The 25,710-nt window shown below is 41.2% G+C and overlaps 3 protein-coding genes across 3 annotated transcripts; 2 read left to right on the forward strand and 1 right to left on the reverse strand.

Moving 5' to 3' along the window:
• Positions 1–1,223: 1,223 nt before the first annotated feature.
• Positions 1,224–10,250, reverse strand: LOC116915332 (calcineurin-binding protein cabin-1). The gene is made up of 19 exons (XM_045170164.1): positions 9,932–10,250; positions 9,708–9,821; positions 9,497–9,646; positions 9,302–9,403; positions 9,033–9,244; positions 8,740–8,956; positions 8,232–8,668; positions 7,890–8,156; positions 7,517–7,811; positions 7,217–7,458; positions 6,503–7,133; positions 6,092–6,436; positions 5,742–6,028; positions 5,015–5,682; positions 4,818–4,920; positions 4,424–4,709; positions 4,075–4,361; positions 3,666–4,002; positions 1,224–3,597 (listed from the first exon to the last, which is right to left on the reverse strand). Exons 1-19 carry the CDS (start codon positions 10,016–10,018, stop codon positions 1,333–1,335), a joined length of 7,332 nt encoding a protein of 2,443 aa, XP_045026099.1. The 5' UTR covers positions 10,019–10,250; the 3' UTR covers positions 1,224–1,332.
• Positions 10,251–10,306: 56 nt separating this feature from the next.
• LOC116915429 (electron transfer flavoprotein subunit alpha, mitochondrial) lies at positions 10,307–12,005 on the forward strand. The gene is made up of 7 exons (XM_032920566.2): positions 10,307–10,475; positions 10,569–10,721; positions 10,804–11,068; positions 11,134–11,367; positions 11,431–11,534; positions 11,599–11,740; positions 11,818–12,005. The coding sequence occupies exons 1-7, from the start codon at positions 10,434–10,436 to the stop codon at positions 11,889–11,891; spliced, it is 1,014 nt and encodes a 337-aa protein (XP_032776457.2). The 5' UTR covers positions 10,307–10,433; the 3' UTR covers positions 11,892–12,005.
• Positions 12,006–17,879: 5,874 nt separating this feature from the next.
• Positions 17,880–25,523, forward strand: LOC116915394 (synaptic vesicular amine transporter). Its single transcript, XM_032920511.2, has 17 exons — positions 17,880–18,133; positions 18,269–18,320; positions 20,441–20,595; positions 21,161–21,355; positions 21,504–21,642; positions 22,886–22,944; positions 23,025–23,108; positions 23,185–23,280; positions 23,348–23,434; positions 23,504–23,605; positions 23,680–23,768; positions 23,829–23,914; positions 23,998–24,049; positions 24,109–24,214; positions 24,294–24,371; positions 24,442–24,575; positions 24,841–25,523. The coding sequence occupies exons 3-17, from the start codon at positions 20,475–20,477 to the stop codon at positions 24,910–24,912; spliced, it is 1,500 nt and encodes a 499-aa protein (XP_032776402.2). The 5' UTR covers positions 17,880–18,133; positions 18,269–18,320; positions 20,441–20,474; the 3' UTR covers positions 24,913–25,523.
• The last annotated feature ends 187 nt before the right edge of the window (positions 25,524–25,710 follow it).

Below are 25,710 nucleotides of genomic sequence, written 5' to 3' on the forward strand. Positions count from 1 at the left end.
CAGAATGTTGGATACACCCATTGCATTAAACATGTACATTATTTGTGGCATTAATGTGTTGAGTGTAGAAAAAAGAGTTGCGGGTATTGAAGAGGGTCATTGCTCGATAATTGGCTGTCTGCCCCACCTTGTTGGAGATAGAAGTCTAACCAACAACCTACAAGCTACCAGTTCTCCACCAAGTTAGCGGACTCGAGCTTTATGTTGTAGTGACAGTACTACTAGATCGAGGATGGTCTGTAAACGTGTCAAGTTGTTGTGTAGGTGTCATACGTGTAGTATTGTTTGTGTGTTTGGTTAGTGCCTGCATGTCATATTTAGCTATTTTGCCTTTATTTTAGGCGAAGTTTTGATGCATTCTCAATGGTGATTAATCGAAGCATATCGAAGCAATGTTGATTAATCGAAGTATATCCATTGGTGAATGTTGAGCGTTGAGGTGTAGAAAGTAGTCCGTTGCGTTGTTGGGTGACGTGTAGAGATGTCCATTCCCTCGAAGAATGATGCGAAGCGTTAGAAACACATACATATGTGAAACATAGGCATGGATGGAGTGAGGAGGGCGTTGGGCGGGGGGACGGGAGTGGTGGGAGGGCTGGGAATTTGGAGGAAGCGGGAATCGAACGGGACAATGAATTACAAGTGGAGGGCTATAACCATTGTGCCAGGACCGCACATCCAAATACAATTTTTCTTTGACCGACACCTGTTCAAATAGCGGTTGCCACTACACTCAATATATCGATTGCGTGGCGCAGTACCACAGCTAGCAGGCTGTTATGCCGTTTACCTAGGTTCGAATCTTCGCGACTCCAACAAACCGATTCCTGTTTGTTTTATGCTACCACGTTATAGTAACCAGGCTTAGTTCTTAAAATATTTATTTAACGTTTTTTTTTCGGTATTTATTATTATTTGGTGTTCCTATGAACGTTGTAGAGTTTAGTGAATCTATGTAAGTTGTAATGGGAAGGAACCATTAACCGAACTAAATTCAATAATTAAGTAATATTACGGAAAATGCCCCATTTCAGGCGGTTATTGGGTGTACATGGTTTATTGCCCCGCATGTTTGTTTTTTCCTTTATCATATTTGGACTTATTAAGTACCTATCTTTGTGTCTCCAATACAATCGATACACACCCGTCCCATATGTCTACAACACGACCAAACAGATCAGGATGATATAAGATATTATGCAGCAATAAATAAATCATACTCATTTTCAACTACCAACTTGAACGATGTAATATCAACATAACTTTTATTTAACGTAAACTGTATTAGGAAAGGCTTGTTACAAAAAGTGTGGGCACATCATAAGTATACAATTAATCAAGGACTACCACGTCTGAATCGTCACCTGAATCCTTTTCAGGTGCTTTAATCGTTTTTTCTAACGGTTTCTGGTTGGACAAATTGCGTGGAACGCCAATCTGGGAAGTTGACTGTGAAGACGAAACATTGGATAGAAACGGAGGGATTGGTGACGCTGACGATACAGCTTTTAACGAAAGGGGAGGTGCTTGTGACGGAATTCCTTTCTTGTTCCCTTGAAATTTAGGAGCTGGTGTAAGTTTGGGCAAAGGAGCAATCGGATTAGTCGATTGTTGATTCGATTTGTTAACGACTAAATCAATTGGCCCCGTTTGCGTTTTACTCGTGTGCTTCGTATGGCTCGCGCTGTTCGGTTTCACCAACAGAGACATCGACGAGGGAAGATTTTGAAGAACGGAAAATGCGATATTATGCGGATCTGATCTTCCAATGCTCGACGCGTGCGCGATCTGTTGAGAAGTAGATGCAACTCCAGCATAACTATGAGGAGAAGGTTGCGAAAAGTGCGACTGTTTCACTCTACCAGTTGACGAAGAGGAACCAAGAAAATTCGGTTGAGAGACTATGGGCTTCGAAGACGCTGACGTTGCCGTTACGGTAATATCGCGACCTAAACTGATGTTTGGAAATGGAGGAGGAGCTGTTGCCTCCTTATGCCCCATTGGCTTGCTGTACGAAGGCTTCGATGGATAAGGTGGGGGGTGCAAATCTGAACTAACTTTGGGGGTTTTGCCACGACTGGACGATGAACTATCTTTTGTTTTTGTTTCCATTTTTCCCATACGTCCCATATCAAATGCTGGAGAAAACCCAGCGATCAGCTTGCTAACATCTATTGTCGGAGTTGTTATTGCCTTTTTATGCGGCCTTCCACTGCTATGAGATGATGAATGTGGTTTCTTTTTGTGGGCTTCAGCTGAGTGTACAGATTTGTGCTGCATGTTAGGATCCTGCTGATTTGGCTGTCTCATCATTGAGCTATCAAACAGCGGCGGTGGAAGCTTGAAATCATTGGGGAATTTTGCGGCGGAACTCGTCCGGTTTTCCGTACTTTTTCCGATGGATTTGCTTCCTTCCGTTGAATCACTCCGTCTCATGAAATCCAAAGGTTTGTTTCGAGAACTTGAATCGGGCGTGGAGGTTCGAGTGGTATTGGCCATACCAGAGCCCGAAGCCTCACCCGTGCCACTTAAATTGGTCTTACTTTCCGTTGAACCGGAATACGTTTTCGAAGAATGTCGACTGGACGAAGATTTGCGGTTTCCACGGCCACGCCCCCTCTGGCTTGCAAAATACGGAGAGGTCATATTAGACAAAACATATGATTGCGCTAGAGAGGCCTGCATCCAGTTGGCCAACTGTTGTTGATAGTCTTGCTGCATTTTTGACATCGACGATGCATCCGCAGCTCCCATAGGCCCTCCGATGCCAAACATACTCATTGGATTCAGATAGGGATTAGAGAACATGGATAAAAGCGCTGGATCCATCATTCCAAGTCCAGCTAAACTTGCTGGTGTAGATGAAGGCCCGCCCACTGATGCTAATGAATGTAAAAGCGGATTATACATGCTAGACGTTTGCGGTACTGGTTGAGAGGCACTTGCGACAGCAGCAGGGACGGCTGGCGGTACAGGTTTTGGAGTAGAAGATTCTTTTTTCGGCACCGGTCGTGGAGGGGGAGCAGCCGGGGCAGGAGTCTCGGCGGATGCTTTATCTCCAGTTGGATTCGAAAACAAAGCCAGTAAATTTGAAATGCCAGGGATATTTTTTAGATGTTGAGGCAAGTTATTGATGGAACCTCCTGCTGATTGCAATAGTTTCATAGCCTCTTGCATGACGTTTGCATTACTTTGCCCCGATGATGAGCTAGGCGCAGTCTGGACGGGTAGGGTACTTGTATTGATAAGATCTTTTACGGTGGGCCTGCTTACACCAGGAGGTCTACCTCTTCGGTTTGTTGTGTACGCTCGCTTTCCTCGAGATGATACAACACCCAGAGACGATGCCATGCCTCCTCGAACTCCACCCACTCTAGCTCTTGACTGCGCCTGTTTATTCCGGCAGAAAGCCAAGGCTTGCTCCATCATATTGGTGTCACTCTCATTCTGATCTCGGGCACCTCGATAGATTTTGAAACCTTCAATCAGTAAAGCTCCGAAAATAACCTCTTGACCAGGAAGGTTGCGTTCGATGCGATCATAGGCGCGAAACGTGTCCATCAACAGTGATAGCTTCTTCGAAGAACTTGGCGACCCCTACAAAGAACAAATGCAATTAAGAAATGTGCTACTACAAAAGAAAACACATGGAAAAATGAAACAACCTGCTGTGGCGAAGGGTGCTTCGGGTCATCACTTCCGGAAAGTATGACGTTTGCGGAATCTCTGACTTCCTGTAAACGACTACGTAAAACCTGCCCCATCAAACTCAGAGCAAGGCTGGCATGCTGTTCCCGTTCCGAATCGAATAAATATTTCTTGTCTGGCTCCGGTTCAGGTTGAAGGGCTAACGCAAGTTCCATTAACAATCGATGATCGCGAGTTTCACGTAAAACATCTAACAGTAAGGCTGCACTGCGTCCCATGTGAGAAGCAAAGCATCCAGGACGATCAATTTCGTTGATTGGAATACGCCAAATTCCATGAAAGAAATTGTTGGACCTGTAAAAATAAGGAAGAAACAATCACTATTGTTATCGAGATTATGTGGTCCTTACGATAGAATATACACACCTCCATTCTGTGAACAACCCTGCAACTCCTGTTGGGAGATGTCTGGCTTGTGCGACTCCTTGTTGCTGTTGGAGCTGAGCTATCGAAGCCGAGATTGGACGACCAAAAAGTAATTCACGACATGCATCGATGTTGCGATTCACTTTGGAATGGTAGTAATAGTGGGCAAGTCTGTAAAGACCTTTGTAGAAATGCGGAAATCGTCCAACACATTCTTTAATGGCTGCCAGACACATATCAACCATTGCTTGTAAGTCTGGGACAGGTTCATCTCCATGTAGGTTGGCCTGTGCATTACGAGGAGAAGAATTAACATTTCGGCTTGCAACAAAAGAAAAAGAAAAAATACCACGCGCTGATTTTCAATTTCTTTTTCGTCTTTTTTCCCATCGGATGAATCAGATGACGAACTTGAGTCACTATCCGAATCAGAATCGCTAGAATCATCGCTAGAAGAGGAAGACGAACTTTCATTAGTTTGAGATTGTGGAGGCAATTCACTGATTGGCTTGGATGGCTCGATATCCATTTCTACATCTCCGCACGTTCCAGAAGCTATTGGTATGCATAACGTGTCTTTTTCTCTCTCGGATTGGGCTGGCGGTTCCAAAAACACATCGTTTTTCACAGCATCACTATGGAATATATAAGGAGTTATTAATAGGAGATACTTGCGGCTATTAGGATATTCCGTTATTCTAAAAAACAGATTAGGAATCGTGCATGACATCAAACTGGTTTACCTTTTAGGTTTGGCAATTCGAATAGCTTGATCAAGGATTTCGTTGAGAATAATAGAAACGTCGTAAATTGTAGCCGCTCGACCTTCTAGCTTAACTTCTGGATCTACAAGTAAATAACGATTTCTTTAATAATGAATAATAGAGTTAAAGCAATTTACTTTAATGAGAACGTCATTCCTAGCTGCGAGAGACAATACCTGGGTCGACATTAGTTTTCTTGGTCGGCTTCTCTTCTTCATGCTTCGATGCTTTCCGTTTTTTCGTTTCTTTTTCTAGAATCTCTTCTTTTTGCTCAACTGAGACTCTTCGACCACCGTGGGCGAATGCTCCACTGGAGGCCATTTGTAATTGCTTAGAAATTCCAAAGTAGGCAGCTATATCTTGAGGTCTTCCTTCAAAACTCATCAGAGTCTTTAAACAATGGCTGTGAATGCGGTAATGGATTTCCAGGGCTTCTACGCTGAGTTGCGGGGGCGTGTTGTACGGAATACGTCGAGGATAGGAAGCTGACGATTCTTCTAATAACTTAGCGGCATACTGATAATGTTCGATAAGTTCGCTAAATGGTTTCGATCGTTTTTCAGCAACTTTGCCGAGCATATAGTGATGAAGCCATCGTTCGTCTTGATCGTCTCCATTTCCCTTTTTGATACCATACAAGGATGCTTTGTCAGCAGCAACGAAACAGTCATGTGCAATATCGAGCATGCGGTCTTTCTCTTTTTCAAGACGCTCAAACATCTCTATACTGAGAGAATCTGTTTCGTTGCGGAGCAATTGGGAACAGAAAGAATGCAGCATGTAGGCAGTAGAACCTTGCTCTATCCACAACGTAGTTTGCAACGGGCGTAGGACGAGAGCACGCCTGTATAGAGTAAAAGTTTTAGTGAAGTGAGCTGACGAATAGGAGTGTATGAACATTACCGAAAGCAACGTAGCGCTGCTTCAGCTCGATCGAGAAATGTTGCTAGATTCTTCAGTCGTTCGCATGAATTTAATTTGGTTTCTAATCTACTTGCGATTGCAAGCGCGACAGCTGCCCATGAATCGAAACGATCAGGTACCAAAGCCAAATCAAGAATGTAATTTTCAATGGCTTTTGTCCAGTCTTTGTTTTTGAAGTAATAATCTCCAAGTAGGTAAAATACATTTTCTACTTCTTGAGGCACACCGCTATGGTTTAAATACTTTGGTATGTCCGGCCGTTGCCCCTATGACAGGTAATTGTTTTTTTAAATACAAGCACGTTTTATAACATTTAAGAATTCCATTACTTGTATAAAACTTTGAATATCTTCCAGTCTATTTCGAGGATCCAGCTCAGGAGGTATTAGACTAGAGACTTTTTGGAGCAACATCTCTTGTTCAGCGTTTGAAGTGGGTTTAACTGTGTCAAATTCCGGGAGATCTTGGCGGACTGGAAGGAAAAATTCTGCCAGCAGCAATACCCGGTTCCATGTTAAGGAAACTGGTGTAACCGAATGATCTGCCAAAGATCTAGTTTTTGATTTTTTGTTTGTCGGATAGCCAAGCGCGCAGAAAGAGGCTTGTTCAATGGCCCTTCCTAACTCTTCTCGATCTTCATAGTCTTGCGTTACCCGACGTTTCTTCATCAATACCTATAATAGTCCAATAAATTCGAAATGTAAAATGTATAATTTTTTAACGGATAGAAATTATTTCACCTCAAGAAGATAAAGGGCAAAAACGCCACCTTCAAGCATACACCACGAGTGCTTTCCAAGAAGATCATGTGCCGATAGAAGGAAAAGGATTGAGCATGGTAAGGCTTCATCAACCTCTTCTTCCGATTCATTTTGCATAGCATTCTGGACGTTTTGAGCGGCTCTTTCCTCTTTCTTCACTAAGGCAATACGTTGTTCCTCAAACTCAATGACTCGATGTAAAAGAACCCAAAATATTGGAGAGCTCAATGGCATTTTACAAGATGCGTCTGGAGCTTCAAGCTGATGAGAACAAATGAGGACTAAATTTTCTGCAAAGCGAACTAACGCCCGACGACTAAGAACACCTAAAGATGTCCGCTTAAATCGCAAGATTTCTTCAATTTCTGTTGAAATTTTCTCAATAACTTTAGACCAGTCTGATGCAGCCATAACTCCCACAGGCTGATCGGCCGTAGCCCCTTCTTCAACATTCTTCCGGTTGTAAGCTTCTAGGTATTGCGACGTTGATTCATCCAAAGACTTTTCGCTCCAAACCAGATAATCGTCGAAATCCTCCAGCGCAGATAGCCCTTCCAGCAACATATTAATCTGAGTGGGTCTATCAACCGGAACTCGGTACTTGTGGTTGCTAATCGAGCCAAAAGGAACAATACTTTACATTGAAATGAATAAAACAACCTATAAAATCAACAAGTCAACTATTAGGCTTACCAGAATTCTGATTCTGAAGTGATAAAGGTTGCCTTCAAAATATTTACAAGCTGTTTAAACTTCTTGTTTTCGTATAGTTTAACGACATCTTTAAGTTGTAAGGTTCTAAAAAGAACTTCTCCCATTTCATTGCAATCAGAAACACTCAGAATGATAGGTTTATCAACCGAATGAGTAACAACGGATGACAAAGTGTGCGGCTGAGAGACTCCACGGATTTGTGGCTTAAAGCAGTTGTTCACCTATGAACCAGGGAAATGTAATAAAATAAACTATAACTGAAATGCGTAGGGAAATTACCATCTGTAAATAGTTTAAGGCGACTTCAACATTGCCATTCTGAAAATGCCAATTACAATGAAGCCAGAAAACCCTAGCTTGAAATTTTTTTGAATGTTTTGGTTGGGTATCTATTGGATCGGCACACTGAAACAAATACATCAAATCCTCGATAAACCAGGACGGAATTGGCATATTCGGATCATTTTTCTGACACGAAACCAAAATTTCAGCGTAGATCAGTACTTCAAAATCACTTAATTCATCGTGCGGTTTATTTTCTTGATGGAATACGTCGGAGACCGGTAGGCCATTTCTTAGATAAAATATTTGTTATTATTCTTAAATATAAGTTGATAATAATACTAAAGAATAATAAGATATAAGGAGTTACCTAACAATTTGATATGCATCTTTAAATACGTTACTAAGCTCCTTCGGCCACAAGAAACCTTCTAGTTGTGTAACACACGTGCAAAATCGTTCGAGCATTTCCACTATTCTCATTTTGGATTCCTGAGCCTCATGAATAAATGCTGATACGGTTTTTTGTTCTTCGGAAAGTGGAATTGCATCAGGTAAATTATCACAACATTTGAGGGTTGGAATTCCTGTGTGATCAGTTTTTGCTTCCTTTGACATATCAAAGTTTTCATCCAAACTTTAAACAACAACAACAAAAAAGAAGGGAAATCAGTTCCAATACTGAAGATGCATGTGGTTCTACCAGACTTACAGTAAACAGGTGGGTAAGAAACTTCTCAGCTCAGCTCGAAGACTGTATATATCTTCTTCTACTTGCTGAGCATAGGCGCGTGAACGGGTAGATCTCCTCTGAATCTCTTTTTCGGATACTGATACTCCATTCTCCACTGATCGCTTTCTTTTCCTGCTCTCTGGCTTGGTTACTGGCTCCCCTTTTAAAGGTGGATCCGATGGACCATCGACATCAGATTTGGCGACCTCTTCCAAAATGGAATTTTGCCTTGGAAGCTCTTTAGAATGAGGTGCATCATCAACATGAGAGGCGTTTTTTTCGGCTACAGTATCTGCTTGAATATCACTGCACTCCATCATTTCAACGCTGCTTGACAATGAGGCTGGATTAACAGAAATTTTGCCGATTTCTTCCTTTTCTTTTGGCAGTTCAAGTTCTATAGGGCAGCTCATTAACTTTTAATGAAAATGGTTAACAAGGTTAAACATCAAACCCAAGTTGACTTAGGGACCAAAGTTCTCTTTACCAGTGGTTTGTTGTTATCTGACATGGTTTTGTAAGTAGCAAGCAAGCTCTCTCCAACAGCTATCCATGTTAACGAATCAATTTTTTTCGCCAATGGGGTTCCAGGTAAAACCACTTCGGTATAAAGTCCGCCAACATCTTGACGAAGCCTTTCAGCTTCATCCATAAATTCCTTCTTTTCTTCTTCACTATAGGGGCAAGTTTCGAACAAGTGGACCCTGAAGAAAATCGATGTCAATGTGTCGTAAACGTTTAAGACGTCAACTATTTCAGAAGTGAAAGAAATTGTTATACCACTTTTCCTTGAACATTCGTTCAACATCCTCTCTTAATGATGGCGAGACTTGAAAAATAGAATCCCTGAGTATAAGTCCCCTGGTGTAGAAGGCGTCTTTCCCTAGAGCTATATTGATGTAATGAAGGCAAGAAATATCATCACCTAAACCAAAAAGAACGCTGATAATTCCATCAAGGCATGGCCAATGGTTGGGACTGCACGCCAACCCCTATGAGGCGTGGAACATTTAGAAATAGCGTTTTGATAAAATTTTTCGATTTAATACCTGTAGGAAGGCATGTCGTGCAAGCTGAAAATTTTTTAAAGTCACTGAAATTTTTCCAATATTGTGCCATACTGTAACATCAAGTGGATCCACTTCTACAGCCTTTGAGTACAAATTTTAATGTTTAGTTAGTCTTAATTTTAGTTTTTAATTTTGATTCACTATTCTTTATTTTAGATGCAATATGGTTTTTACCTCAAGATATGCTTCAAGGGCTTCATCAAAATTCCCCTTTGAAGCACACAAGGCTCCAATGTTTTTTAAACAAGCATATTTAATTTGAAGACATGATGACAGTGTAGCTAGATCTCTATTGCCTTCATCTTCCTTTTCATCCAAGGAAGCCTAACGTTTTGTACAATTGATAAAAAAATTCCAAACAGAAATTATTTGAAAATGAAATTACATTTTCAATGCAAGACAAAGCCAGTGTTTGATGGAAAAGCTTGAGAGCAGCATCCAGTTCATTTTTCTGCCTGAGATCTAGTGCTTCTTTATACAAATTCAGAGATTCAGCCTCCTAGGAAAATAATAAACATACAGATTTAATAACACAATTGGAGCTTTAACGCTTATGGTTTTCTCCATGTAAGTTTAGCACCAGATAGTGTAGTGCTAGATTTTACTTACTTCTACTTCTTTCGTTGGTACCAGAGGCTCATCAACTCCAGAACTTTCCTCCGAAAGTTCTTCGTTTAATGCAGAAATCCTTAACATTCCTTGCTTGTTAATTTTTAGGAGGATGCCATTGAATAGTTTCCATACATTCGTTCTATAATGAATAAATCCGTTATATATTCAGTTACACAGGAGTACTGCGCAAACTTCTTGCTATGCAGATTAAGTAGGTGCAAAAAATATATTTAGAAATATTTTCTTTGAGACACATCAAGTCGGAACCATTCACCAGACGCCAACAAATATTTTCAAAGCCCGAAAACAGCAGACGACAGCTGCAATTTTCCAGTGAAAAACAAATGAGCAACGCAATCCTTCATTTCCCCAGACTTCTTGCGTTTTGCTGTCTGCTAGCTTCAATTAGATTCAGATTCACTCAATCGAAATTCGTTGTGTAATAGGGTGACGGCTCTGATACAAATTTGGAGTTTTGTTTAGTGACATTATATTGAAAATGTTTTCAATTTCACATCTACGCAATTTTCAAGGAAGGAATGTAAGTTTAGCTAGTTAACATGGCAGCACCTTCTACAGCTTTTGTACTGTACCTGTTCTTCTGTTTAATCATGCCATTCAAATACACTTATAGGTTTTTATTTTGGCTCATCGTTTTCAAAGTACACTTGTATTAGCCGAACATAACAATGGTAAACTTAATCCTGTCACTCTGAGTGCCATAACTGCAGCTCAAAAAGTTGGTGGGACTGTATCTTGCCTTGTGGCTGGAGCCAAATGTGGATCGGTAAGTGATTTAAATTATGCAATGAATCACAGTGCAATATTATGGAATATTATATAATCCATTACTATTCTATTGATTTTAGGTAGTAGAACAATTGTCCAAGGCTACTGGGATATCTAAAATCCTTGTTGCTGAAAATGCAAATCTTCATGGACTCTTACCTGAACCATTGGCTCCATTGATTGTAGCTACTCAAAAGCAGTTTGGTTTCACTCACATTCTTGCTGGGGCTTCTGCTTTTGGAAAGACATTACTTCCAAGGGTAGCTGCATTGTTGGATGTCTCACCCATTTCTGATGTAACCGTAATCCACAGCTCTGACACATTTGTTAGAACAATTTATGCTGGTGGGCTATTGATTTTATCTTTATGGAATGTCACATCACAATCATCAATCATATTTTTTACACAGGAAATGCTGTCTTAACTCTGAAATCCAATGACAATATCAAAGTTATCACTATTAGACCAACAAGTTTTCCCGCCGCTGCCATAGGGGACTCAGTCGCTCCATCGGAAGCATCTACACAGGCTGTCGATGCTTCTACCATCTCGGAATTTGTTGGACAAGAGCTGACAAAGTCTGATCGGCCTGAGCTCTCGTCTGCTAAGGTCGTCGTGAGTGGTGGCCGAGGTTTGAAATCAGGTTAGCCTTAGACATTGTATTCTACCTTGAAGATACAACAAATTTAACCACTACGCAAATCAGGTGAAAATTTTCAACTTCTTTACAACCTTGCTGACAAAATGGGTGCTGCAGTTGGTGCTTCGCGTGCTGCTGTTGATGCAGGTTTTGTATCAAACGATCTTCAGGTATAACAGCTGAGCCCATCTTTCCTAGCCGAGATTAATTTAGTCCTGAATATGAATGTTGCAGGTTGGCCAAACGGGCAAGATCCTTGCTCCAGAACTTTACATTGCCGTTGGAATTTCTGGCGCCATTCAACATTTGGCTGGCATGAAAGACTCGAAAACCATCGTCGCCATCAACAAAGATGCCGAAGCCCCCATTTTCCAAGGTACTGATCAATAAGTTATTTCGTTTTTTTTTTTTTTTTAACTATTCAAATCTGGTTTTAATTCGTGTTCTCCGAAGTCGCTGATATCGGTCTGGTGGCTGATTTGTTTGCTGCCGTGCCGGAACTCACCGAGAAAATCGGCAAAAAATAAAAAGCTTCGAAGATTGTTCCTGCTGGTTAGAAAGAATACCAACAATAAAGCAATGCAAATGTGTATGGAATATGGGATTAAAGAAACAAAAAATATATAGATAGTGTCCTTCTATTTTTTAAAGATCAGAAACAAATTGTCCAAAAAGCAGACTCTAATCTCATCAATTATGTAATCAGCCAAGTTCGTCAGGTTCCCTCGTCTAGATAAACCATATCCAGACGACGACAGTTACGTACAATTGTTCATGTATGCATCGCGAGCCGTTTGTCCATTCAGAAAATCAGATTAGAACTCCTCGATCTTTAAAACGTATACAATGAATGATGCGTATCGAATAATGAGGTGTATTGTTCACTGGAATAAGAAGATAAAGAACGTGGGGGGGGGGGGGATGTCTGGGACTAACGAAGGCGATAAATAAACAGCAAAATGACATTCATTAGACCCGAAGAGAAAGCCGTCAGACTAATATACGGGTCTGTACAGGGTTTCAGTGGTTCTATCACAATTGAGGCGCGCCGCGACGAGTCGCAGATATCACAACCCATTAAGGCGGAGAACGATTTAGCGCTCTCTCATTGCCCTCATGGTTTTTTTTTTCTTCTATCTTCATTTCGTTAAATCCTTTCTTTGGTGCACATGTGTGACATGCTGCTGCTCCTTAAAGTCCAAGTGTCTCTCACTTAGTCGAGATCGCACGACTTTCATTTTGACAATGACTGTACGATGCGGGCTCGCAAAGCTGAGGTGGATCGTCCCTGCTAGGTTGTTGTACAGCAGTCAGGGCCCCAATCTTTCCATGAAGAACGTGACAACAGGCAAGGGTCGGCTACCCTTGGCGAGATGCAGAGCTCAAGCTAATTTACGAAACGCAATACAGTTGCATCAAGCTGTCGCACAGCGCGGCCGTTCCTTTCTTTTACTAAGGATCGCACAAAAACCGATGGCAAGCAAACTCTAACGTCACTCCTTTTCACAAGCAAAATAACAGCATGAACTTAACAAGTTAATATGTATAGATCTCGGCATTTTATGATTCTATTTTTGAAAGTATGTTGGGATTCTTTATTTCCTGCGGATTTGAGACGTATCAAGAGCCTGCCATTCGTGTCTCATCTGTTGATGACAATGACTCGTTGGTTCGGATAATGGAGCTCTTTTCAGCATGCGGGATAGCCGCCGTGTTCTTCCTACTTCTTCGCGAGTCGCTTGCTCGTTTCCGTCCGTCGAATTAGCGCTCTCAAACACCACTCGCCCTCTCCTGTGGAAAATCAATAACGAAAAGAGACACTCGCCAGAGCGCAGTAGAGCACTGCCGCTTCGCCTAGACGCTCCAGATCCACTGCCACAGCCTTAAAGCAAGCCTCCATCATTCATATGAAAGACGAAATTGCAATATTAACAGGCCGAAATAAATCAAAGAAAACAAAATAAGCCCCCAAACCTTTTTCGCCGCGAAGGAATCGCAACAACGTTGCGCTCCAAAAATCTAGAAGCTCATGAATCATGGAGAGAACAGGAAGACGAACACATATTTTACTTGTGAATAAATAGTCAGACATTATGTGGAATAAAAATGTTCCCATGGTACTCAAGGTACTAGGCAAAGTAGGTGCAAAAGATTAGTTTCCAATACAGCGGATCAACGCGACGAAAAGCTGAAACGAGAGTCAAAAGCTCCTCGAGAAGAAAAAATGGAAATAAGGGATTTAGTCCTCGTATTCGTCAACACATTTTCCTTTTCTTTTTTTCTCGCGTAAATTATGTATTCACTGAACAATCCTACGTGAAAAATTGCCCATCCGACAATGTTCTGCCGTAGGGCCAAGTGTTCTACGTCCATCGGTTTCGCGGATGATTTATATCTTTGAGAGTTTTTGCGAGTGGTCGGTATACTATATCGATTCTAGTTTCGGTATACTTTACGAGTTTACACGCTTGATATAATAGGGCAAGAAGACAAGACAGGAAATGTATTGTACACCGAATCACTATTTAAAAGAAAAATCAAATAGCTCTGCCCTATTAGTATCCGTCCGGAAGTGATTGACTCCGACCGGAGGAATGAATTGCGCCACTAGGGCAGATATCCTGAAAGGCCTCGTACAATAACCATCGTCTAAGCCTCTTTAATACATCTACTTTTTATGGTCCTTTAATTCACTACAACGATAAAGCAGAACAATTGAAAATGAAGTGTAGTTCAATCTCGCCGTACATCTCTCCAACTGAAAACCGAATAAGACTTGAACGCATCTGTCGACGTGGGTTGCACAATCTTAATCGTCAGCATCTATACGTAGCTACTCATCTCTAATAACACTTATCGCTGGGACGAAACGTTATCCGTAAAGAGAATAATTAAGATTCGAGGCGTTAATGATTTAATCATCCCATTGAAAATCTCGTTACCACGCTCTGTGGCCGAGTACCCGACATAAAGCTGAAATATACTTATGGCACTCGCAAAAAACGAGTTTTCACATAAAAAAGCAATCTTCCTCGCTGAAAGAGTGGTAGAACGAAGAAGAACTGCATAGAGAAATAGGGAAGAATTTTGTACTTAAAACTGGAATGGTATTCAATGTGGGCTGTAAAGGAAGGAAGTCGCTGATCACCGAGTTCATTCCGATGATCGATGTCAGAAAGACGAGCATCCAACAAGAGTCAAAGGAAAAAGGCAACCGGGAATTTCTATAAATACAAAAAAAAAAAAAGAAAAGACGGTCGACCTACCAATAAAGGAAATAATAGAATGGAGTATTATGGATCTTTACTCCGAGCATGGCATTTTCCAATAAGCCAATTACCTTTGAAAGGAACAAATGCCGGAGAATCGCGACGCAACAGGGTACAAGGCAAGCCTTATCGACTATATAGGAATGCGTTAAACTGCACTTTTCAATAGAATATGGCCTTTCGTTTTATGTTTTACATTGGCTTTATCTTCCCTTTAGTCTAAGAGACTATAGCATCCTTTCAACTTAATATACAGGAAAACGTCTGCGGTCTTTGGGGTTCTAAACGAAAACAACTGGCACCTATGATCTTACGGTCAATGAATAGTGAACTTTTCTCGTGCACGCCTGTTTTATTCATGATCTCGGAAGTCTTGATCGTTTGTCCAGTGACGTCCGTTGGCGGCCCCTCTCCTATTTTGGTCCACTTTGTAAGAAATGAACCGGATGGCTGTCCATCGCCATGGATCAAGTCGATTAAATGGCCCCTTCACCGCGTCTGCCTCATGAATCCATGATTTTTCAATACGTCCCCCCTTTTTCCGCTTACGCTAAGTGCTCGTGTTGGGGTTGATACAAGAAATATTGACAATACAAGCTATGCGGTATAGCCATAAGAAACCTTCACTGGCGGTGGTATGATCACATTGAAGATGTAAAACGTTCAACGTCAATGCACTTAAGAGCTCTGGCATGACGTCGATTCTTCCGCGGCTGGTTTCTTCATGCCCGCACGACAAACTAATTGTATTTCTCCTGAAAGCGAATTTAACGTTTGGAAACCCGCCCTATACGCAACGTTTTTTTGGGGGGGTATTTTACCTTCGCAAATTTAGTTGCATTACAATCATTAGATTTAATTTTCCTAGCGGGCTTTACAATATGTTCGCTGCCTGATGGGAAAAGCACAGCTGACTTGGACAGCACATCATTGATAGCGCACAGCACTTAACGAATGCTTGATGATGTCCTTCCTTCGTTCAGGTTTCCATCCATATCTGTGCTTCGTCTATCCGTCATTTTTCTTATTCAAAATAATCAATCCAATACAATCTCCGATAATGCTGTTATAAAGACGAAAGGATTCTTTTTGTCAATGACGTTTCAAACCGTAAGGACTACGATGCTTGCCACGCGAATTTGTTGGAACTGCTGTGCCCAAAGTTGAGCACAGGAATGGATTTTGTTTTATTTTTTTTTAAATTTCCACTTTGCCTGATGGCTGATTTTTAATAATTTCTTGGCGTTAGGCGTGATAAATTGTGTATGAGAATACCATTCACAGCTGCGAAGAAAAGGGAAAAACCCAAAACAGAAACAATAAGATCTGAAAACCTATATAAAATTCAATCTGGGTCTGCTGGGCCTATATCGATAGGTAGAATATCTGTGATAACAGAAGCAGACAAGCAGCTGTCGCCGAGTGAAAACCCTTAAAAGCTTCTTATAGAAGAATAACATTATCTCTGTCAGCTCTCTGGCCAGTTTGAATTACACGACTCAACTTTTATTGATTGCGCAAGAAGTAGGGCAAATAGCCATTTTAAATCGCTTTTTCATATAACTAGGAGTAGTAGTCGATACGGCTTAAAAACTTTTTTGCATATAGCTAATTTCTAGTATTTCTTTAATGAGCCCATCAACACTTTACGTCACCTCATCGTTTTCAATTGATCCTGTTCTGTTGTCCTCTTCCCAACTGCCCCCTATGTCACTTGTGATGAGAGATCAACTGTACATGACACTATCCATCAACAGAGGGATTCCCATTTTACTACTCACCATCGATTCTATTTCTTTTAAATGCGTGACAGAGCGGAAAGACATACACAGAAGAAGGCCTTTCTCCTAGAACCCCAATTTTTGTTTGCAAACACAGATTGAAAGTCCCACGCTTCCGAGTTACATGACAAGGGCGATCGGAAGCCATTCTTTCATATACATTATGCGCACGACTGCTGTCCGACTTCTTCATATTTCATTTTTTTTCCCCATTAAGAGTGAACGTTGGATAAGCGCTGGACTTTCGTCTGTCATACCGGCATGTATATGGATCCCAAGTTTAAGAAGCTACCAATACCTGTTGAAGAGCACGGAGAACGATTTTTTGATTGATTTTCCTAAATGTCATCCAGAAATGTATCGATCGCGCATCGCAAAACTGAAAGAGTTTGCGCTGATGCGTTGGTGAATCTGATGCTGTTGAATAGACAATGGATATGGTTTTTAAGAATTGATTTTTAAGAAGTCAGGGCAAGAGGCACGATCGTGCGTGACGAGTCAAAGGGGAAAATATCATAACAAGATGACAGGGGGGGAGGAAAAAAGAGATCGCTTTCTTTATCATCTGACTTGAGAATCTAAGCGAATTGAGGTATCGGAAGGAGAAAGAAAAAAAAAACGAGGACGTCAGAAGTCAGGACCATGATGACGATGTTGGTGTGGCGTGCGGCTGTGTGGGTAGTGCGGCCGCTGTCTTCAACGTACGCGCAATGTACGAGCGGCTTTTGTGGATTACGGCTTGACGGTTGACTCTTTAATTGCCATTCCGTGTTCGCCAGTGACAACGAAAACCCGGGTCCAAATAATAAGAAGAAAGAAGATGGAAGACTAGGAGGGAAAAATAAAGGCGAAACGATGAGCGATGAGAAGCCAAAGAGTTCAAGTGTTGTAAACTGTAGATATGCAGGGAATAAGGCCACCGTAGGCTGAGTCGATGGCACATCAAAGAGAAGTCGACATTTTTGCGGCCTCACAATCATTTCCGTATATGTATTTCCTTAGCTCCACTGCTTCGAAGCAATTCGCAATCACCAATATCGGAATGATATGATTCCCGTTGTTTGACTGTTCAATTATGAACACGCAATAGGCCAAATCATAAGCTTTCCAGTTTGGGGTGACATTAATATCTATTTTTACCGAAATCAACGAATCGCTAAGCCGTTGCATTTCAACGAGTGCTGCATTCCATCGTTCCGATTTCCCTCAATCAATTTAGCAAAACAGCTATCTACACAAAGCCAAGAGCGAAGATTGAAATTCTACAACAAGTCGATATAACGAAAATAATTTCGCCATAAACGGGAATCAATAGGGTGTGCAACATAGTGCCCGTATGCAGTTAATGCTCATGTGTGAACATTTTACAAACGCTAAAGGGATGCGCCTATATCTGCTATACTCGTGCCGGGTTTCGGCGGCTTATACCATCGCAGTAGGTTCCTGCATCCGCATCAGTCGTCAGCGCATAGTCAATAGCTTAGAAGAGTCTTTCTCTTCCCGCCCTTTCTTGCCATAGCTTTATAGCAATCTAGCTCGTCTTGCTCCCTCCTCGACATTCTATCCAGTGGTGACTCCTTGGACGGGCGTAGTCATCAGTTGAGCTCGGCAGACGATTGCTGGACAATCTGTTTCGTTTCACACATCCATTCTTGCCGGCAAGGATCTACATCTGCCTATCCTAATTGTGGGCTAAATCTAGTCAGTCAACATCGAAAGGTAATACAACTACATTTCTATTATATAACTGATTTCTCTTTCGTACTTAGTTATACGGTGGTTGACACGCGAAAAATATGTTTTATGCAAAATCAAGCTAACACAGATTTCTTTTTTTTTAACGGATAATTCCAGTAGGTCCAGCAATGACTTGACAGGTGCGCCTATCCTGAAAACAAAAATCAAGGTAAAAGCAACATCTGATTGTAATAGCAATGTGTACGTACATCCCCAACATGTTGCCTTTTGACAACATTAATCGAAGCCATCATGATCCATAATTCCGACAATCAGATGCATTACGCATGACCCAACGAAGCCCAGAAAAAGGGGGGGAAAAAAATGAAAGAAAAGAGAATTAGAAAAAGAAGGCATTCGTTGCATGTAATCAGTTGAGCATGATCCGGTTGCTATTGAAATTGATTGTTTCTATTCTTCTCCTTTTTACGCGTCCTGAATGCAACCGCTTAACATGATTGTTGACTACGAATCAGCTGACAAACTGTACGTTCTCTAATTTCGCGTTTTGTCGTGTACCTTCGAGCACGAAGTGGTCGTTTCACGTTCTTCAAAACTCGTAGAAAATAGTGTAAAAATAGTTCGGTAGAAACAGTGCGTTACTCTCCGCCATTCAGTCAGTATATGTAAAGATGGATTGGCCTGTATAACTTTATCTAATATTACTGCAGGAATTTCATTTCACATTCAAAGAATTTCCTGCATGCGTAGATTCCATTTTGCCTGAGAATATTCGTTGTTTACGTAAGATATAGTGGACGAGGTAAATGTAATGCAACGCACGTTTAAAAAGGCAATCCGTGGAAAAGGTTAAACAAAACCTAATGCCGTAAGCGAATTTGATGGCAGTGCAATGACTCTATACTTCAGCTTTAGATTGCCAATTAACAACCTGTCTTTATAATACACATTAAGCAGGCCACCATTCACCTTTAGCCTGTCCCAGCTCAATCAAAAATTTCCATCCGTCCTCCATTCTTTATTGATAAAAATCATTTACTCATCCGCTCTTATCTTCCCTTCTCTTGTTAATGAAATTGCTGACGGAAGGCCTACGAAGAATGTGCTAATAGACGGGCATGGGAACAGGAAAGACAGGAAGGAAAATGGGTTTACCAAAAGATGCTGGTCTGTCCCGAAAAGAAAAATTCCCAGCCATGGCCTTAAGTTGTTGCTCTGGCAGACGTCCATGACAATCAATTCCAATCAGTCACGTCGGGGCATTAGACAGCCATAGACTTCATTAAAACTTGGAAAAATAATTTGGATGGTTGAAGCTCCAGGAACAGTATGTTACTCTCTGGAGAAATGAAAAATGTATAGCAGTAGAGTCCCCCCAAAAAAAAAAGATTCTAATAATTGAAGTCTTTCTTTTTGCGTGTGATTTTTTTTTGTTCATCATCATTTGATCTTTTCTCTTCAAGTTGGCTATGAGGACGTCCATCATTTCTTCATCTTCCGATTCTTCCTGAAGGCTGACGAGTCATTGTTTCAAATTTCACAGTCTCCCCCACCCATTCAGTGCTCCCATTTTGCCCTCACTCTGTAAAAACAGAGTCGTTGCTACCGCTATTGATACATGCAGCCCTTTCCATTTCGTGCACATGCTCCAAGTAGAGCAACAACAGTCTTGCACTACATTAGATTCCAAAAGGGGGACCACTACGTGCTTGGACGTGATGAAACATTGATTGGGTTTCTTTATGCCAAGTCTGTTATCATATCTGAATGGGTGCTGAGCAAAGCCAACAGTCGTGGCTGCTTGGATAACATTATATCAGTCGGCAAGCGTGCTCACAAGAGGACGAAGTCAATCAAAACGAAATTCTGTACACGAAAGAGCGGGAGGATGGCAATGGATGTTCTGGCGTACGGATAGATATAGTCACATATACCTACAAATAACATAGATATAGTCTCTAGCAGTTTGTAATCCTCTTTTCCTTCGTGTTACTTTTCGCCTCCTTTTTTTTTCTTATTCCTCTTTTGATTGGGCTCTTTCTTACACTCTATAAGTGAACGAAGAAGGGCGTAAGAATCTGTTGAACACGTTCGACAGCAATCACGATCTGCTAAATGCTGATGGTGAAATAAATATAGGAAGGCATCATACAATTCCGACAGCAATACACTTCGATCGACAACGACAGATAACGCAGACATCTAACTAACCTAATTTTAAAACTAACAACGGATCTTGTATCTGACAACAAGGCACGTTGAGCTTTGGCCTTGTCCAATCATAATTTTTTTTCTTTTTCTCTTCTCGGCTTTTGTGTGTTTAAGCAGACCAGCATCTTCACGGAGGCCGCTAACGTCCAACATGGGGCTCCTCAGTGAGGAATCGATGGAATTCCTGGAACAATGCCGCCGTTCGCGCCGCTTGGTGCTCATCATCGTTGCCATCGCCCTCCTGTTGGATAACATGCTACTTACCACTGTAGGTAAGAACTTCAAGAGCTACCAATCAAGGATTTGGCAGGACAAAAACGGAATTGAAATATGAGAATTCGAATGGACAGTGGATAATTGCAGTAGACCTAAAAACATTACATTGGTTGCAGTCGATTTGTTTTGCCATCGAATAATTTTTCAGATGAAACTTACCTTTCAGAGAAGTCGTGTGCTGAAATGAGATGCCATTGTAGAGATGATGGATCGATAGGCCTATATTGTATAGCTCAACTGAAAGCAGGGAAGTGGCTGCCTTCAAATGCAAATTTCAGGCCCATTAGCACTCTGCATCATTTGCGTAGCATATATCATAGCCGAGAGTCAACAAGCGCTCCTTATTCATCTTGAAAACATCCCAATTTCAGAAGCCAAGGGGGGACATATTGTCATTTTTAGTAGTGCCGAGTTTCTGCATATTTGTTTTAGTCCATAAGAATGTCTATAGTTTAATGGCATTCGTCATCGAATATTTTCTTTGCATTCATTTCAATTTCATTTGCTGTTGTCAACAAAACTCAGCGTTTTAGATTGTGATATATATTCCTTTCCATTTAGTTCCCATCATCCCAGAATTTTTGTACGCCATCCGCCATCGTCACGATCCCGTCAACAACGTGTCCGTAGTCACCGAGGTAACAGAACCTTTTTCAATCTACACCACAAGCACGGTGCCCGGCTTGTTTGAGAACGGAGCCTACGAAGATCCTGGAACAAATGTCACTTCTCGCTGCCTCCCTGATAAAGCTAAACGTGAGTATATACCATAAATAAAAATGCATCCCATTAAATCTGTTTGCTTATATAGAAATATTTAAATGTTTGCAACTTCAAAATCAAGTGAACGTGATGTTTAATTGTTGTTTTGGGTAGCGTAGATAATGGACAATTTCACATGCAGGTGATCGTGACTTCGAGTACAAATACATGGCCAAGCACAACGAGCTCATCCAGGAGAATGTCGAAGTTGGAATCATGTTCGCATCGAAAGCTTTCATCCAGCTGCTAACGAATCCGTTCGTCGGTCCGCTGACCAATAGGTGAGCACATTTTCATCCCACTCAAGCAATTACTCAATGTCGCCATGGCTGCCGGCCACCATTTGAAAAACAATCACCCCCTATAGTCTCGCATTATAATGATATTCTGCATTCATATTCATGGTGTCCTCGATAGCCGGTAGCCGATAAGGGCTTTGCGTTTCGTGAAGAATGGGTCCATAAACTGGCAGGAAAAAGGAGACGGGTTGTTTGGGATGGAGTGTGTACAAAACTATCGTGCAACATGTGTGCGTGTAAAAGAGTATCCCACGAGAGCTAACCCTACGGCTGATTCTCATTTGGATGTCCAGCAACTGATAATGAACAACTTATCCTTACCACCCAGCCATGTACTCTTTCTGCTACCTCCATCGCTCGCCACCGTGCCTCAGTGTAAGAGACAAGAGATGACGGAAAGTGGATAACAACATTCGTATAAATAAACATACGGCCGTTTCTGTGGGTTTCCTTTCTTGCGACATTTCATATCGACTACAATCGATTCCTCCTGCGTATCCTTAAGAGACATTTTCCCACGACGCTGGGCACGATGACCTCGACATTTGCTCATTCTTTCTAAACTATCTTGCTGTATCGCTCCAGCCAGCAGTTGACTGACTCGCCTAGATACCGCATGTATCGATAAGGACGTCAGTGAATAACAGTAGAGTATAGACTATAATCAATAGAAAGAAAAAGTTTTCCCTCTTTTAAAAAAATTTTAATTACTGTGAAGAAAATCTCTTTCCTACTCCTTATGGTCCCACAATTCGTTTTGTTATCCCCACAGAGTCTGAAAAGGTCAAACAGTTTCTTTGTTAGGAGGTATAGACTCATGAATGTAGATGCAACTGTGTGGGGCACAGAGTCCATTGCCCTTCGTTATGTCCTCACGTTGTTTCATCATCGTCCTTATAGGCCGCGAGTGATTATTGTCACATGTATCAGGTGAAAATCCCTGAATGATTTGACGCTTGGCATGATTAATACCATAGAAAATGTATCAGTGTCCGCCAACAGAGACCCTTTTGATTTATGCAACACATCACACATGAACTTTAGTTGGAAATGAATTTTGCTCTTGCCTCCTAAAATCGTGTATCTACTAAATCAAATTTTTACTTGAATTATCAATCACGATACAAATTAAATTGTATAATTTTAAAAACCGTTAATGATATGCAATAGTCTTATTTAATTTAGATTCTTTCTTAGTAAAATTTGTTTCTCGTAACATTATCAGGATTGGCTACAGCATCCCTATGTTTGCCGGCTTTGTCATCATGTTCGTATCAACAATCAGTACGTTCACTTGATCTAAAATTCTCAAGCAAAACAACACGCATTAAAAAATTAACTTTTCATAAAATTATTTCTGACAGTATTCGCATTCGGGAGAAATTACACGGTCCTATTCATTGCTCGAGCGCTTCAAGGCGTTGGATCTTCTTGTTCCAGTGTTTCTGGTAAGTCTTAAAAATGGAAAAAATTCATTCGATTGAGCTGATCGTTATCATGAATGCTTTATACCTGCTACCGTAGGAATGGGTATGTTGGCTGCTTGTTACCCAAACGACGAGGAACGTGGCAACGCGATGGGCATTGCACTTGGAGGACTAGCTCTTGGCGTCTTAATCGGTGTGTAGTTTAAAAAAAATAACAGGTGAAAACTGGTGATTAGACTTACGCATTTCAATGATTTAAGGGCCTCCTTTTGGTGGCATTATGTACCAGTTCGTTGGCAAAACGGCCCCGTTTCTTATCTTGGCCTGTTTAGCGCTCGGCGATGGATGTAAGTCTATTTCATCAAATCGATTAGCTCTTAAATACCAATAGATAAATTAAATGTCACTGTTGTTAGTGTTACAATTGCTTGTCCTTCAACCGGCAATCGCCCAGCAAGAGGACGAACCACCGTCCGTCAAGGAACTGCTGATGGATCCCTACATCCTCATCGCATCCGGTTAGCGACCATTCTCCTTTATACTATTCCACATCCATCTGAAATAAAACAAAATCAATCATCATTCATTTTAGGAGCCATCACATTCGCTAACATGGGCATCGCCATGCTAGAGCCATCGCTACCGATCTGGATGATGGACACTATGTGCGCAGAAAAATGGGTCAGTATTTTGGGTCTTGCAACCTCTTTTCAAACTATTCTGACGATCGCCATTTCACAGCAACTAGGTGTGGCTTTTCTACCAGCATCGATCGCTTACCTGATAGGAACTAATCTGTTCGGACCCCTCGGCCACAAAATGGGCAGGTAAAATCGTTATTGTCAATCAAACAGTTCAAATGTTTATAGCTTATTTTTTTGAATATTACCATACGGGCTGATTAAATCAGATGGCTTGCGGCTTTGGTCGGTTTGGTGGTCATAGGAATATGCCTCATGCTGGTGAATATCTATTTGTGTTGTCAGTCTTTTGCATAACTCATTATTTTAACTTGCAATAGATTCCGTTCGCGACTGACATCGGAGATCTCGTTTTGCCGAATGCCGGCCTCGGTTTCGCTATTGGTATGGTTGACTCATCCATGATGCCTCAATTGGGATACCTAGGTATTAGCAATGTCTTCACGCTTTTTTTTGGTTTTTTTTTTAAATTGCAGATAATTAAATTAAATCGTTTTTTCTATAGTCGACATCCGTCACGCAGCCGTCTACGGTTCCGTCTACGCTATCGGAGACGTGGCCTTCTGTCTTGGCTTTGCTATCGGTGGGTTAAGAAAGCATTTAACTAACAATGGTAGCAATGTGTCACAATTTGCTATGCTGAAACATTACAGGCCCTGCTCTGAGTGGAACTCTTGTTCAGACCGTTGGATTCGGCTGGATGCTTTTCGGCATTGCCATCATCAACTTCATGTACGCTCCGCTATTGTACTACTTGCGCAATCCACCCACAAAAGAAGAACGCCAGGTATAAAAACCGATTGTCCAAACAGAATTTATTTCGATTACCTAAAACCTCGGCCTGAAACGTCAGTCGGAATGCACAAAAAGTCTTTGAGAACGTTAATTTATGATTTCTTTTTTTTTTTTTTAACCTTTTGGGGATGGAAGGGGATTACAATTTCATTACAACGAACAATTTAATTTATGACGATTGACCAGGCTTTTGGCTGTGCCCGTAGTGACATAAACGACTCTATGGAATTTATTTTCCACATTTGATGTTATTTCAGTGTCTCGCCATGGCGGAGAAAGCTACCATCAGTTACAAGGCCTTTCAGAAAATGGAAGAAGAATATCCGTAAGAAAGAGAACCCAAATAATGAGGAAAAGCGAGGAAGATGGACCTCCTACGACGAACGAAAATCAAAGAAATGTAAATGCCAAACGAAGAATGAAAAGAATGATCACCACACCCAAGCGACCCAACGTCCAACCGCGTCTCATTCAATTTAATTAAAAGCCAAAATCCAATAAGGTTGATGGCATATCGGTTGACACCTGTCATAAGATCCGCTATGGCTGAGCGGGTTTCTGCCGGCAGGGCGTTCCATACCGATTTGATTTTTCTTTAGCAATTTCGCTAACGTTGGCGCGCAGATTTCAAAGGATGACGCTGGGACGACTTAATCATGTGCGGTGAACTGGGCTCACATCAAACCCAGAGAGAACCCTCTTTTTCTCATAGGTTCAAAAATTGCACAATCGGGTGACATTATAATAAAAACAACATTTTTCAGTTTGATTTGAGTTCTCTGAAATTTGTTTCTGCTTTTCGCCGAGTGTTTTGCCGTGCTGCGTTTCCTCCGTGTACCGTGTGCTGTGTGTATACTCTTGGATCATCATTTAATATTTTTACTGTTTCTATTTGTCGATGGAGATATTGATGTCAAATGAATGTCACACACCACCGTTAGCGTCTCTTCCGTCTCCAGTCTTTTATTACATTTTTTTTTTTACGATGGTAGTAGAATAATTATTGCGATTCTACTGTATTATCCGGTATCTATAACATTTAGGGGATGCAACGTACTGAACGAGTCGTCCATGAAAAGTCATAATCAAAACGAACCATAAGCTCTATCAAAAGGTATTAACAACAA

The sequence above is a fragment of the Daphnia magna genome, linkage group LG2, assembly GCF_020631705.1.
Source record: "Daphnia magna isolate NIES linkage group LG2, ASM2063170v1.1, whole genome shotgun sequence".
NCBI classification, from domain to species: Eukaryota; Metazoa; Arthropoda; class Branchiopoda; order Diplostraca; family Daphniidae; genus Daphnia; species Daphnia magna.